Raw genomic sequence first — 15,672 nt, 5'->3', positions numbered from 1 at the left:
GAAATTGCTTGCTGAAGCTTCCTTATAAGGAAGGACAACTGTTCAAACTGAATGCTACACTGTATAAATGCATTTGTGGCTATTAATATTTAAATTCATAACAATTGATTATGGTTATACAAAAATTATCTTCCAGGAAGAAGAAGAAAAAAGAAAACGTGTAATGTGGTCATTCATATATTTGTATTAAGGGGTATATGAGATTTTACTTATTTCCTATTTTAATTACCGAGAATACTTGTGGGTCATATTTTTTTTAGCATCTTTATTATTGTTTCATGTATTCTGTGCCAGAAACTTCAAATGAGAGGAGAATCGCAGCAACTAATTGAATATTATTCTTAGGTCTTGGAATCTCAGTCGTTATATTTTGCTTTTCTTTTTTCTACCTTTTGCTTCCTCCCTCCTATTATTATTTTTTTTTTTAAAAAGAGAGGCAAGACAGCATGGACTACTGCTGATGGAATATTTACCTTCATGAGCTTTCTCTAAAAGTTAATTACTGCTTGGAGCAAGTTGATTTGGCTGTCTTGAGCCTCCTTTTATTAGTAGAGTCTTTCATTAATTTCCCTCGCTGGATTTGCTGTTAATAGCTGCTTGGTCTCAGGCAGCACAAAGCAGCATCTGTGCCATTGATGGGGGTAGGAGGGGTGACGCCGTTTACAAATCAGCTCTGATTAACATGATGCTGCAGTCTAAGGGGAGCAGCACCTCTCATCTACCACCAGCTTCAGGAACATCAGTTGGTGCTACTCTAGCTCCAACATGATCAACTAGTGTCATTTAGTAAAAGGAGGGGACAAAGCAGCTTCTCACGTGGCAGCAGAGGGCAACTGGTGTAACTATTTACTAAATGAAAATGCCAATTGATGCATTGGACAAGAAAATGATTAAACATATAATGAAGTAAACAGAATGCAAAAACAGCTGCTGCCACTGAGGGCTGTTCGAGAAATGTATCTGACCTTAAAAACATTATTTGCAAATTAAGAACATAAAATCACACCCATGACTATTTAATTTAACTCTGCACTCCTAAAGGCAACTAATCGGATGCCCAGATATCTGGACCCAGACTACGGTAGTAGTTAATCCAGTTGTATCCACACTTTTCATATAGTGGGCTTTATACATCACATCAAGCCTTAGTTTCAATTAGCCATGTTAATTCACTACATGGCTTGAATAACTCATAAAAGTTAATGTCCTAGTTTATAAACTAGCTGGATTAATATTCTGAGCTAAAGTCAGTCTAAATTAACCACATTTGCAACTGTAAGCATAGTCAAATAATTCAGTATGACTGCCCCATATTTAGCTCTGCTGTGCAGACTTTTAAAGCAAATCATTCTATAATTGAAACAATTCACACATCATAGTATGGCTTGTTGAGTAAGCAATTGTGGCTGATTCCTACATTATGCCGAGTTATAAAAATCATAGTTTTCAGCTAACTACTGATGGATGATCTTCTAGCATGGAATGATCAACCTGACTATTAAGCCTCATCTATTAGGAGTGTTTGCCTTTTTGCTCAATAAGAAGCCAATTATTTTTGAGTGGGTCTGTTTATGGCAATTCTACATTCTATAACTTAGAGCAGTGGTCCTCAATCTTTCTGGGTCTGTGGATCCAGACCCAGAAAGATTGGATCTGTGGAATCCTACAATTGTCCAGAATGCAGGACTAGAACACACATCTTGGTGGCGGTGGAGGGTGTAAAACAGGGAATGGTTCTATGCAAGCAGCAGGTGTATGTATGTGTGCAACTCCATTTGTGCAAGTGGTGGACACTCATGTGCAAAGCTCCATTTGCACAAATGGAGTTTTGCACACTCCCCTGCCGCTTGCGTGGCCTGGTTCCCAATGGTCCACGCCCAGTACTGGCCTTCAGCCTGGGGGTTGGGGTCCCCTGACTTAGAGATCACACATAAAGTGATCGCTACATCGCTTACACAGTAGCCAAATTTATTGCTTGAAGTAATAAAAATAAGGCAAAAACTCACATCAAATATAACTTGACAATCATTTTTCTTTTCTCTTAATTGGTTTTATCTGGTTATATCTATTGCTGATCCCTTGCTGTAAACAAAGTATTTGAATAATTTTATTTGGTTTAAAAGTCTCTTTCTTTTTTAAAAAATGCACTACTGATTTCAATTACAACTGTCCAAGTGTAGTTCTGGGTAACATATTTTAAGAAGGATTCAGACAGGTGGATACTAGGCCTAAAGAAATACAAGAAAGATGATAAACTGGAAATTAAGTCTTTAAAAGAAAAGTGTTTTAAAATTTTAAATTGGGAAAGTTCTGCATAAAAAAAGTGAACAACAGAATTGGAAGGGACTTTGGAAGTCTTCTATTCCAAACCTCTGCTCAAGCAGGAAACCCTATATCCTACCCTATTACAGACAAATGGTTCTATGAAGATGGCAGGGGATGATAGCACTGTCCGATACTCACCCAGAATCCTACAATTGTCCAGAATGCAGGACTAGAACACACATCTTCTCTTACAGCAGAGATTGGCAACCATTTGCACTCTCTTGGCTTCTGTATTGAGGGACATACAGTGGGTGTCATGTCATCAGAGTGGGTGGAACTGAAATTTCTCCATGGCATTATTGTTTCCTGCATGTAGAGGATACAAAACTGGTGGTGGTGCAGTGTTATAATGAAGTATTGCAGGCTAACTCTGCCCACAGCCAGGAATTCAATCCCGACCCATTCAAGGTTGCATCAGCCTTCCATCCTTCCAAGGTTGGTAAACTGAGGACCCAGATTATTGGGGGCAATATGTTACATTTGTAAACAGCTCAGAAAGTGCTGTAAAGCACTATGGCAGGGTATATAAGTCTAAGTGCTAGTGCTACATTTGACCAAACTCAATTCAGTTTCACCTTTATTAAATTTCAACAGACGCAAAAGGCATTTGTTTATTCTTTCTTAATTTGGTGGATGAATAGTTAGTTTTGTACCCCTCTCTCTCTCTCTCTCTCTCTGTGATCTATCTATCTATCTATATCTAATTATCTATCTATCTATCTATCTATCTATCTATCTATCTATCTATCTATCTATCTATCTATCATCTATCTATCTACACTATGATTTCTCTTCAAATTGTATCTTTTCCTTTCTGAGTAGTTTAATAGCTACAGTTAATTAAATAATATTTTTAATATTCAATTATAAGGAATGTATAGCCATAACAACACAACAAAGAATATGAATCCAAAGAATATAAAAAAATGGGGTACAACTAATTGAGAAGGACTATGTAATATTGATGCTTACAGCTTATTCAGATAGTTCCTCATTTTCAAAATGCAAAGAAAAGAATAACTAGGTTCATACACTGCAGTTAGACGTAAGGTGCAGTAAGAACTGACATTGATTTTGGCTTAACGGGATATGCAAACTAAGTCAATTGTTAGCAATAAGGCATATGAAAAAACATGGCTTACTGCAGTGTGAAGTCCATTTTATGTATTGTCCTGTTGACTATATGTAGACCTGTATACTGATGCTTAGAAATCCCAACTGGGCCAGACTCCATAGGTGTATGGACATTTTTTTCACGATTATAGTAAACCTTTGCATTTTAAAAAACTCTTTTGGGATACACTGCTGTAAAATGAATGTATCTGCTAAACTATGCTTGCTGCATAAACAAGGATGTACCTTCCATTTATTTGAAATTGTTAAGCAAACACTATCAACATGCAAGCAGATAAAATCAAATCAAAGCTACTCTATTTTAGCTTCACGGAATGACTTGAAAAGAGTATGAGTACCTTCCTTCTGTAGATAGAGCCCTGGTCCCTTGGTTAAATTTTTTGAGAGTAGATAGGTATCTGTCTTTCTTAGTTGTGAACAAGAACTGGCGTAATCTTCCTAGGAACACGTGAGCTGTCATGTATCCTTTTAATCTGCAAAACCCCACAGCCAAATGTACTGTCACATGCTGATTTTCCTTTTCTTTGAGAAAGCAGCTCGGGGATAGCTGATGGATTGTTTGCTCTCTTTTTAACACAGTCAAGATGCTGAATGCCCTCGGGTGATGGGAACCAATGGGAACCAAAGCCAGGCTGATGACCCAGTTCAAGTTCACCTTACAAAGCTTGAGCAGTCTGTGAGCAAGACTCTAGAAAAGGATTATTCACACTGGCATTATATTTTTGAATGCATTTTCTTCTTGTGCAGCTGCAAAAGTCCCAACACTGAAGATTTTGCACAGAGCTTTAAAAGAGATTTAATTTTATCCTCTTCTCTCTCCCCCGCTTTTTACTCTTACTACCTAATTTCTTCTCTAGCTCTGGACTATGACAGAACATTTATGTACTCAAACAATGCAGCACAAGCATCATATAGGTGACAAAAGGAGGATAAAGAAGCTGATGTACAAAATCTGAACTCTCTTTAGTTTGACAGACAAAGCCATTTCCTCTTCCTTAAGCTAAACTTAATTCATGCGGAAATCATGAATTCTATTATGAAATATTCCTGATCTATTGCAAAAGAACACAGATATTTATACATATTTTAAAAAGGTACCATCACCATACCTTCATAAAAAATAGCTCAAGAAAGTTTGTTAAAAGCTGCTGTGTTCAGAAAATATTCCTGTTTTCTACTTAAATAGTAAGAGAATTATAAATTATCACTACAACAGATAATTTAGAACAAATATATAGGTATAATCTGCACATAAAACATTATGTAAGGGAATGGCAGGCGTGGCACATAATATTGAGTTGTAACACATAATGTAGAAAACCTAGAACTAAGCCAATATATATATCAGATATTTGACAAGTACCAGAACTCAGATTCAGAGAATGATGAGTGGGATAGTTACTGAATTGTCCCCTATAAGGAGTTCATTTGTAACAACATAGATTGACACCTCTATGTGTTAGGTCCAATATAACTGGGACATCATTTGGTTGTGAATTGCTGGGCTGCCATCATAATCAGGACGGTAAATTGAAGTTCCCCAGCACCAGAAACTCCAGTAAATACACTTCTTGCAACAGAGAGGACAATAGATCAATAACAAACTTAGCTTGTCCTTGCCTGGTCAACGAAGGCAGTGTTATCTTTTTTTCTGAAACTTCTTACTCCAAACAGCAGATGCTATCTCCATTGCAGAAGATGTTCTGCTGCAGAGCAGCACCGGAGAAGCCAGTAATCCAGAAGTTGCTTCTGCTCCTCTCTGCTTTGCTTGTCTTGCCTCTCAGACCTGGAAATTAGCCACAGACCCTGAATTCCCCTGCCAAGCTCATTGTACGCTGCCATCCAATCTTGACTTTTTTCAATTTGACATCCCTGGTTTTGTTAGTTGCTTTCCAAGTTTGATTCCAACTTCTCTCTTCTATTTTTTAAATTTCCATCTTATTCCTTGAGCATTTTTAAATTTTATTAACTATATTACTTTCTCTTTAACGTCTCACTTTCACTTTTCCCTTCCATCCACCTATGAAAAAAAAATCAATATTCTTCCACTATCATCAATGCCATTTTAAGTCTAGATCTTGCCTTATTCTTAGTTGTGCAGTTAGACTCAGAACCTAAAGATTTCATATTTTTATGTTCTTTGGGTAGAAAAGTATACTAAGGTAAAGGTTCCCCTCGCACATACGTGCTAGTCGTTGCCGACTCTAGGAGCGGTGCTCATCTCCGTTTCAAAGCTGAAGAGCCAGCGCTGTCCGAAGACGTCTCCATGGTCATGTGGCCGGCATGACTCAATGCCAAAGGCACACGGAACGCTGTTACCTTCCCACCAAAGGTGGTCCCTATTTTTTCTACTTGCATTTTTACGTGCTTTTGAAACTGCTAGGTTGGCAGAAGCTGGCACAAGTAACGGGAGCTCACCCCGTTACACGGCAGCACTAGGGATTTGAACCGCCAAACTGCCAACCTTTCGATCGAAAAGCTCAATGTCCTAGCCCCTGAGCCATACTGATGTATACTACATCCTCTAAATATGTTAAATTGATACTGGTGGAAATCTTCCTGTTTAATTGGGCCTTAGACACCTGCCCCAAAATTCTGCTTTGTGAGCATCACTATTTTAATGTACATCCATATGAAATCAGGCATCACCTATATAAATGAGATTCTATTTTTTTTTAAATAGATGGGGGTGTGATGAAACTATCAGCCAATCGCTGATCTAAGCATGCTCAGTCTGAAAATTATCAACTAACATTTTGTCAGGGATTCCAGAGTCATGTGAAATGGTGCACTCAAAGAAATCTATATCACACAGGGTGGTAAAAAACAGATGTCTGCTCTATAGCTGAGATCCCACCATTGTTTAACATTGGGAAAGCTACGAAGGTAATTACTACTTTTGAAGGGGAAAAAGGGTTGAGAACAACAGTGGTTTAGACATTCTCCTCCACCAACTTTAAAAAATGAAGGGGAACCATGTAACAGCTAATGGGTTAAATGTGTAAATGTGTATTACTGTTATCATACTGTTCATATGGAAATAAAAATATTCCCATATGAATATTTAGGAAATGAAATGATGTAATTCCTCTATTGCTTTTTTTAAAAGTCCTCCAGGTGGTAGCTGACAAAAGTCCAGGAAGGTCACATCCATGAATTATAAGCTTTGATCAAAAAAACACAAAAGATTGCTTCATAAATAGAAAGAAGGAAAGAAAGATAGAAAGAAAGAAAAGGTAACAGCTGCTTTTACCCAGTGCAAGAACAGCATACATACTACAAAACATTCAAAGAGGATGAGTGTCAAACCAGAAGCAGCCTGAATATTTTAGATAGCTGTGAGCAACACCCTCTGTTCCAGGATCAATGGCAATTTCATTGACTAATGTAACAGAATGAGGGACCACTTGATCCAGGAATAGCTCTGGGAAAAGAGCTCTGAGCTTTAAAATTAAGATTAGGAAACTAGCACAGAAAGATAAGGCTCAGTGGCTGCAAATAATATTTGCTAAAACAAAGATGAATTTTATTATGCACTTAGTCTCCCAATGCATTTCAAAATGATTTTGGGTAGTTGCACCCCAAGACATCTATGCTTTCATTTGTTTTCGGAGAATCTCCATTTATTCCTGCTCGTATAGCTTTGCATCAGTTTACCAAGCTAATAATTGTAATTTCAAATCTTTTGTCAGGACATAACATATGTACAATGAGATTGGTTGAGTGTACCCCCAACACAACTCACAGTGAAGACAGAAAATCGCTAATCCAATAAATCATATTAACAAAACACCTAGTCCTATTCCACCAGTGTGAACATGTTACCCATTGCGTCGGCCCTGCAGTCCATCATACGATGTAGTTATGGTGTTATTTCTTATTCAGGAGTCTGACAGCCCAAAGATAAAAACTGTTATTCAGCCTGTTTGTGCAGTTGGCTATACTTCTATATCTCCTTCTCGATGGCAGGAGGGTAAATAAGTGCTGACCAGGGTGTGAGTCATCTCTGAAGATTTTCCTCAGTCTTCTAAGGCAGCGAGCCCTAGCAATCTCATCTAGTGGTATCAGGGGACAGCCCACAATGTTTTGTGCTGTGCTCATCACCCTCTGTAATGTTTTTCTATCCGCGGCTGTCAGACCGGCATGCCATACCGTGATGCAATAGGTGAGGACGCTTTCTATTGAGGACCGATAAAAGGAGGTCATCAGTTAATAATAATAATAATAATAATAATAATAATTTAATTTGTATACCGCCCTTCTCCCGGAGGACTCAGGGCGGTGAACAAGGCAGATAAAATAAAGACAATACATTCAATAAAAACAATATTTTAAAAAACTTATTCCAATAGCCTAAATTTAAAATACAATACGAAATATAAAATAAACCCCAATAAAATCCATATTTAAAACCCTATTAAGCCAGTTGTTGTTCCACCCTGTTTTACACAAGATCCTAAGGAAATGGAATCTCTGTTGGGTCTTCCTGGCCACCTGGATCGTGTTGTTTTTCCAGGTGAGGTCTTTGCTGAGATGGACTATTTTAATTACACATTAAACACATACATGTCCAAACATACATACATAACAAGCTCCTTAGATCCAAGATCTTTCCACAATTATATTTTTATTTTGAATTATTAACTAACATTTTTTATTTTTGTATTCAATGTTTTATTTTAAGGTTTGGTCTAGGACTGTACATTCTTTAATAAACACTATTGAATAAATTAAGACCAGTTTTAAATAGTTTTATGAAATGCATCTTTCTCTGTCACAAATATGAGATCAGCATTAAAGATAATATTGCAGATTTTTGACACACTGGCTTTTTAAGAAAAGTTAAATGTTTTAATTGCTTTTAATTTTTTTTGTTGTTGCTTCAATGTTTTAGGGTGAAATTGGTGGTGTTTAGGTTCTTATGAAGTTATTTTTGTTTTGATTTGTTAGTTTTCAAGAAGTATATAATTTGTACTTATGAAGATGCCAGACACTTGCTGAAGAAATATCAGGATACAGGGTAATTAGACCATGACCTATTAGTTTTTTATACTGTTTTTTAATTTGTATTATATGTATTATGGTTTTATTGGCTGTGAACCGCCCTGAGTCCTTCGGGAGAAGGGCGGTATACAAATTTAATAAATAAATAAATAAATAAAAATAAAATAAAATAAACATCTATGATTATCACAACTGGAAAAAAAATCTTTCTTCCTTGTAAATTTTTTTGGATCATCAATTTTCTTGATTCCATGACTGCAATATGAGGTATTGTTTTTAACATGTGGGCAACTATTATCATGTGTTCCTTGTTGGTCCCTGGATAATAAGTTATTATTATTATTATTATTTATTCGATTTTTATACCGCCCTTCTCCCGAAGGACTCAGGGCGGTGTACAGCCAAGGTAAAACAAAACGGTACAATATACAATTAAAATACAAATTAAAAAACTTATTATATAGTTGGCCTAAAAACTTTAAAATATATAAAACTAAAAAACCCCTTAAAATTAATAATAGAAATTTAAAAGCAATAAAATTTAAGCCAGCCCCGCGCGAATAAATAGATGTGTTTTCAATTCGCGGCGGAAGGTCCGAAGGTCAGGTGTTTGGAAATGAATCGGAGTCCATGGCTCACGTTCAAAGCAGAGCTCTCACTTAATATATAAATCTAAGCAGTTGTTGAAGTCTGGTGTCTAATGAATTTAACAGTGCTCAGCTAGTTTATTTGTGTTGCAAATACAAGAAGGGAGAAATGCAGGCTTTTAGAAGAAAATGTACTTAAAATGCATGACATAAAGAACATGAGTGCTGGCTGAGCTGAGAGTCTTTCCAAGGCTATTTAGCTTTGCTCAGCTGCATTAATAATCATTTCCAGATAAGATAAGGTGGTGTATAGGCTGCCTTTCATCAGTACTGACTTTCAATGACTAATTTGTATGATGCTGAGGCACAGAGCACTAGTATTTCTATGCTTAGAACAACACTTCTATGTATACAACACTGCAATTGTACAAAGAGTATGATACAAAAGAAGCAACTAAATGCAAGCTCTCTCCTTATGAGTAACACCTCTGCCTTATTACAGAATGAACTTTTGATATCAGAACACACATAACACATTTTAATTGGATATTATGGTGCAGATATTAAAAAATAGAAAAAGATGATTGTTGAAAAGTCACAGCAGGGACTCTTGGCAGAGGTGAAATCCAGCAGGTTCTGACAGGTTCTGGAGAACTGGTAGCGGAAATTTTGAGTAGTTTGGAAGAACCAGCAAATGCCGCCTCTGGCTGGCTCCAGAGTAGGATGGGAATGGAGATTTTGCAATATCCTTCCCCTGCCACACCACGCCCACCAAGCCACGCCCACAGAACCAGTAGTAAAAAAAATTAAATTTCACCACTGACTCTTGGGTAAAGGGGCAAGAGTAATCTAATATCACTTTGGTTTCTCTATTGTAGGTCTTGTCAATGAAAGACGGGAACAGATTTCATTGCATTCTGTATGCTGATTATTGAAGAAATAGTAGATTCCTTTCTTTCCAAAGTTTGTGAGGCCTGATGTTTCTTTCTTAGAGACAGAATGGATCTGGGGATCAGTAAGATAAATGAGGCCTTTTCCATTATCAGTCACCCAGCCTGTCCAAAGGAAAAAAAAACAAAACAAAAAGTCATTTTCTTAATGTAAGCATTATATAAACTCTCCTACTCCAAGCAAACCTAATAGTGAAAATGGACGAAAAATATTTTATTTATTAAACAAATTTCTATAGCCACCCAACTCACATATGGTGACTTGTGACTGTGCAGCTTTGAAAATGTTTCCATCGATTAAAAATTGTAATCTTTTATTTATTAGATTTATATTCCATTTGGTAGTATTCACAGCATTTCCTTATCCAATTTTCCCTGGCAACCATCTTGTGAAGTGCATTGCACCAAGAAAGAGTAACTGGCCTAATCACCAAGCAAGTTTCCATGGCTAAAGATGGATTTGAATCTAGATCTATCTTAGTCCCTTAGTATTAAAGGTGTATTTATTGACAATGTAACAATCAAAAACAGTTTCAAAGTACAGCAGAACTAGAGTTATATGCTCTTTTGATTCTACATTCCTAAAATATTTCAGCAGTAAATATTGGTTCTGCAACTGGATCAAAGCAGATGACCTCAAGTCTAGAAATTGGGATTTTATGAGTTTTAATTCTTTTTTTCACAAAGGCAACCGAGTAACCTTGGGCCAGTCACTCTTTCCCAGAAAAAGGAAGAAGGCAACAGCAAGCACTTCAAAAATTTGTTGATCAGAAATCAACATTGATGTGAACATACCAAATAAATATAGTCAATGTCTTTGAATCAGGGTTGATTCCTAACAGTAATCCCTTTGGTTGAACAGCCATGACACCATTATAACTTTAGTAGAAAATGTCTTCAGACTTGTTTTCACAAATGAGGACAAATGGCATGTAAATTATTTATGGAATCTACTTATGAGAAATTAGGTAAAAGTAAAGATTTCACACATATGTGCTAGTTGTTCCCGACTCTAGGGGGCGGTGCTCATCTCCATTTCAAAGCTGAAGAGCCATCATTGTCTGTAGACGTCTCCATGTTCATGTGGCTGGCATGACTAAACGCCAAAGGCGCGTGGAATGCTGTTACCTTCCCACCAAAGGTGGTCCCTATTTTTCTACTTGCATTTTTTATGTGCTTTTGAACTGCTAGGTTGGCAGAAGCTGGGACAAGTAACGGGAGCTCACCCCATTACGCAGCACTAGGGATTCAAACCACTGAACTGCCAACCTTTCGATCGACAAGCTCATCGTCTTAGCCACTGAGCCACCGCATCCCCTATGACGCAGTGTAATGAGAAATTACTTACAGCTTAAGTGAAATGGACATTAATCACTTGTATCTTCCAATCAATCAGTTAAAACTTTTGCTGCTGTTTGGTTGCTTCTGAGATACATTAATTCTATTCCATTCTCCCTTCTGCTTGCCAACAGTTTTCTTTTTCCTCTCATCTTTGTCCCATATAATTATTTAATTATGGCTACTGAAATTAGAACTCTAAATAGTCACATGATGAAGAAGGTATGCCTGTTCAAAACAAACCCCAGCTTTTAATAACCCATTGGCCTAATAAAATGTTAGATTTCACCACATGATAACTGCATGTTTACAAACCTTGTAAATCAACCACCACATCTGTGCCTTGGGAAAATTCGTAGCAGAAATGGCCATATGCAAGTCCATATTCTGTGGCTTTGTACTCCAATTTTACTACATTGGTGTTGTTGGATAACTTCACAAATTCTCCTAGAATGTAGGGCTCCACGGTTACGCATCCTTGGATGGACTTGCCTTCTAGTATCTGACAAAGAAATAAGAGAGCTACAGTATGAATATTATTTCCATATAGATATTGTCCATTATTTTCATGAGGACATTTCTCCCTTATCTTCTGTTGAATTCCTTATACCCTTTTGTTTTCTCCTTACCAAGAGTACCACCGATGGAATGTAAAAGATTTGTGTAGGGATGTTCTGCTCATATAGTCTTTTGTTGAATTCTGTCACATAGTACTGAGCTGTCATTTGTCGTTCCACATCATTGAAATGGTATATAATCTCTTTTTCTTCTTTGTATTCTTTGCCAACATACCTAGGGATAATGCAACACACAACACAAATAATATTCTCCAATTACTGGGACTAATATAATACATAACACGGTAATAATTCAAGTTAATTTAGAAAATGTGTTCATTGCTCTTCTCCAATAGCAGCTTAGGTGTGACATGAATATATATATTTAATATAAACACATTAAGTATGATCTAGGCAGAATGACCCTATGAATAATCTTGAAGATTTTCCATAGCTGAGAAATCACTATGTCAAGGTTCCAGAAAAAACCTCTTCTGCATAAAAAAACTCAGAAACCATTGTCTTTCAGAGTTCTTTACTAGCATAAGGAAACTGGCACACGATGAGTGAAATTCCAAAACTGAACTTCCGGATTCTTTTCCCAGTTATACAAACCCCAAGAGTCCAACCCCCCTAACCCCTGTGCTGGTCACATGGTCCCACGTTCTCCCAGTTCATTCGAATATCTTCTCGCCACTCCTCCTGCCGAAGTGAACACCATCTGACCTTGACCGCTTGAAGAATGTTACCATACTCCTCAACCCCCCTTCTTCCCCTCAGGGGAAAAATGTGGCAGCGTCTGGAACCCTAAGGCCTAGTATGGGTTCCAGGCCTGACAGGCGTCCCCCCTTGGAAAAGAAGCTATATCCTAGGAAAGAAAACAAAGAATTAATAAAGAAGAGTGTCGGTGGTCCACACTTCCCTTCTACTCCCCTCTCCTCCCTCCAAGAGGTTTTCTAGGTTTGTCAGGGAAAGCGTCGTGAAATTGTTTAATCAAATTGTCTGCATTTACTTTCCAACTTTTGACTCAAGAAGATTCAGATAATGGATATCCCTTCCAGTGGACTAAATATTGTAACTGACCTCTGTATAGTCTAGAGTCAAGGATTTTCTTGATTTCATAGTGGGTTTCACCTTGGATTATCAAGGATGGTGGGGGAGCGGCAGGTTGAGGTCTCAGTCCAGATTGTCTACCAGGTTTTAATAAGCTGGTATGGAATACCGGGTGTATTTTCCCCAACATTCGAGGGAGCTTGAGTTGGACGGTAACGGGATTAATAATCTTTACAATGGGGAAAGGACCCAAAAATTTTGGACCGAATTTTCTGCTGGGTATTTTCAACCTCAGATACTTAGTAGATAAAAAGACTTTATCTCCAATGCGAAAAGGGGGTTGAAGGGAACGGTGTTTGTCACTTTGGGCTTTGTAATTTCGAGCTGTTACAGCTAAGGCCTTTTTTGTATTTTCCCAACCTTTTTTCAACGAATTCATCCAGTCTGTTAGGGAAACGGAAGTGGGGGGTTGTACGGGGAGTTCAGGCATTGGAACAACGTCCATGCTGGTGGTTACTTGAAAAGGGGTTAACCCCGTGCTGCTGTGTACAGCATTATTATATGCGACCTCTGCAAATGGTAACAAATCTGACCAGTTTTCTTGTTGGTAATTTACATAACACTGTATGTATTGTTCCACCATCGAGTTCAATTTTTCAGCCGCCCTATTGGTCTCCGGATGGAACCCAGAAGTAAGTCCTTGAGACAACCCAATAGACCGTAGGAATTCCCTCCAGAACTTGGCTGTGAATTGAACACCCCTGTCGGATATTATCCTTTTAGGAACTCCATGCAGTCTGTAGATGTGTTTCATGAAGAGCTTTGCTAATTTTCTCGCCGATGGCAATCCGCTGCACGCAGTGAAGTGGGCTTGTTTAGAGAACAAATCCACTACGGTCCATATCACCGTATTTCCCCCACTAGGTGGGAGTTCAACAATAAAATCCATGGCAATCTCCTCCCAAGGTCTGGTAGGTTCGGCTACGGGTTGTAGGAGTCCAGGGGTTTCCCTGATCTGGACTTCATGGTGGCGCAGGTAGCACAGCTCCGCACATAGTCTTCGACATCTGATTTCATTTTTGGCCACCAGAATTGTCTTCTAGCCAAGTGGAGAGTTTTCAAAAATCCAAAGTGACCTCCTAGGCGAGAGTCGTGGCTTCTCTGTAGTATAGCCAGCCGCATAGCGACGGGTACATAAATCTTGGCTCCCTTCCAGGGTAGTCCATCCCTTAAGGTGAGGTCTGGCAAGTTTTCTTTAAACCAAGCATCGTCAGCGAGTGCTGATTTTAATTCCGCTAGTAGCTTATTTGGTGGGATGTTAGCACCATGGTGTGATCGTGGTCGAGTAAGTGCTTGGCTAGCTGGTTCGCTATTGGGAATCATCGCATGTATCACCTCTTCGCGTTGGCTGTCAAATTGTGGTTTCCTAGATAGGGCATCAGCCAATAGATTTTGGTCGCCAGGGATGTATTTGAGGGTGAAATGGAACCGTTTGAAAAACTGAGCCCATCGAACTTGTTTGGGAGAAAGCTTTCGAGGGGTTTTTAAGTATTCGAGGTTTTTGTGGTCTGTCCACACCTCGAATGGTTCCTTTCCCCCTTCAAGGAAGTGTCTCCAGGAGAGGAGTGCCCAGCGCACTGCAAAGGCTTCCTTTTCCCAAACTGCCCATCTGCGTTCAGTGTCCGTCAGTTTTTTAGAAACGTACGCGCAGGGCATAAGATTGTTGTCAGTATTCCATTGTAACAAGACAGCGGCTACTGCTACATCACTTGCGTCAGCTTGGACGACAAAAGGTTTATTTGGATCCGGGTGTTGAAGAATTGGTTCCATTGAGAATAGGCGTTTCAGGTGTTCAAAGGAACGTTGGCAGTCCATTGTCCAAGGTAGGGGTTGGTCCTAAGAAGGGTGGTCTTGTAGGTGGTTGTTGTGGAGTTGTAGTTGGTGAGTGGCTTTGGGGGGGGGTTGAATTCTCCGTCCAGAGCTATGGACATGTTGTACCAGTCATTTAGTTGTTCTGGGATTCCTCTGGTGGAGCAGGCTTTTCTGATGTTTTGATCGATTGCCTCTTTGAAGTAGTGGAGGAGGATGCGGTCTGGCCAATGTCTAAGATTACCAGCAACCCTTCGGAAATCCCATACAAATTGTTTTAGAGGCCTGTTACCTTGTTTCATCGTTTCACATTCTGCAATTAGGTTTCACATTCTGCAATTAGGTCATCATCCTGAAACCAGCTGCGAAGCAATGCCATAAATCCGTGAACATCGTTTAGTTCTGGTGCACGTTCATTGTGTAGTTGAGCTATCCACTCTGAGGCTAGCCCCACGTTCATACCATCCGAGATGGCGTTGATTAGGCTTCTTTCTGATGGGTATTGATGTCTATATTGTTCAATGTATGCCTCAATTCTGCTGAGAAAGTAAGCCAGGTGGTGTGGATTCCCATCAAAGGTTGGTTTGAAAGGGGAAGGGGTTGGGTGAGGGGGTGCAGGTGGGTTTAGCTGGCCTGCTTGCGGTTGAAGAGGGATTTGTGGGAGGGCCGTTGCTATTGTGGCTGGTTGTAAAGGGGGGTGGAATTCCCCCTGGCTGCTGAGAAGGAAGTCCTTGAAATGCTTCAGCTGACGTGGCAAAAATCGGCCTGGGGCCCCCAGGAAAGAAAGGTGCTGAACTTGCTGGTTGCCATTGGTATTGGATCCATCCTTGTCCAGGATAAAATGCCCAACCGGGA

At 38.9% G+C, this 15,672-nt stretch overlaps 1 protein-coding gene across 1 annotated transcript in view; it reads right to left on the bottom strand.

The window, feature by feature from the left end:
* Nucleotides 1-7,597: 7,597 nt before the first annotated feature.
* Nucleotides 7,598-15,672, bottom strand: part of ALPK1 (alpha kinase 1) — a 70,036-nt gene continuing 61,961 nt past the window's right edge. Inside the window, exons 14-16 of the mRNA XM_058193190.1 lie at nt 11,968-12,130; nt 11,654-11,840; nt 7,598-10,105 (exon numbers count right to left, since the gene is read on the bottom strand). Of these exons, the coding sequence (XP_058049173.1) occupies nt 9,906-10,105; nt 11,654-11,840; nt 11,968-12,130 (550 nt within the window). The 3' untranslated portion in view covers nt 7,598-9,905. The remainder of the gene's footprint in view (nt 10,106-11,653; nt 11,841-11,967; nt 12,131-15,672) is intronic.

This window comes from Ahaetulla prasina, chromosome 8 (genome assembly GCF_028640845.1).
Source record: "Ahaetulla prasina isolate Xishuangbanna chromosome 8, ASM2864084v1, whole genome shotgun sequence".
NCBI lineage: Eukaryota > Metazoa > Chordata > Lepidosauria > Squamata > Colubridae > Ahaetulla > Ahaetulla prasina.
Note: the sequence above shows the minus strand (reverse complement) of the source record. Positions and strands in the feature narration are given on the sequence as shown.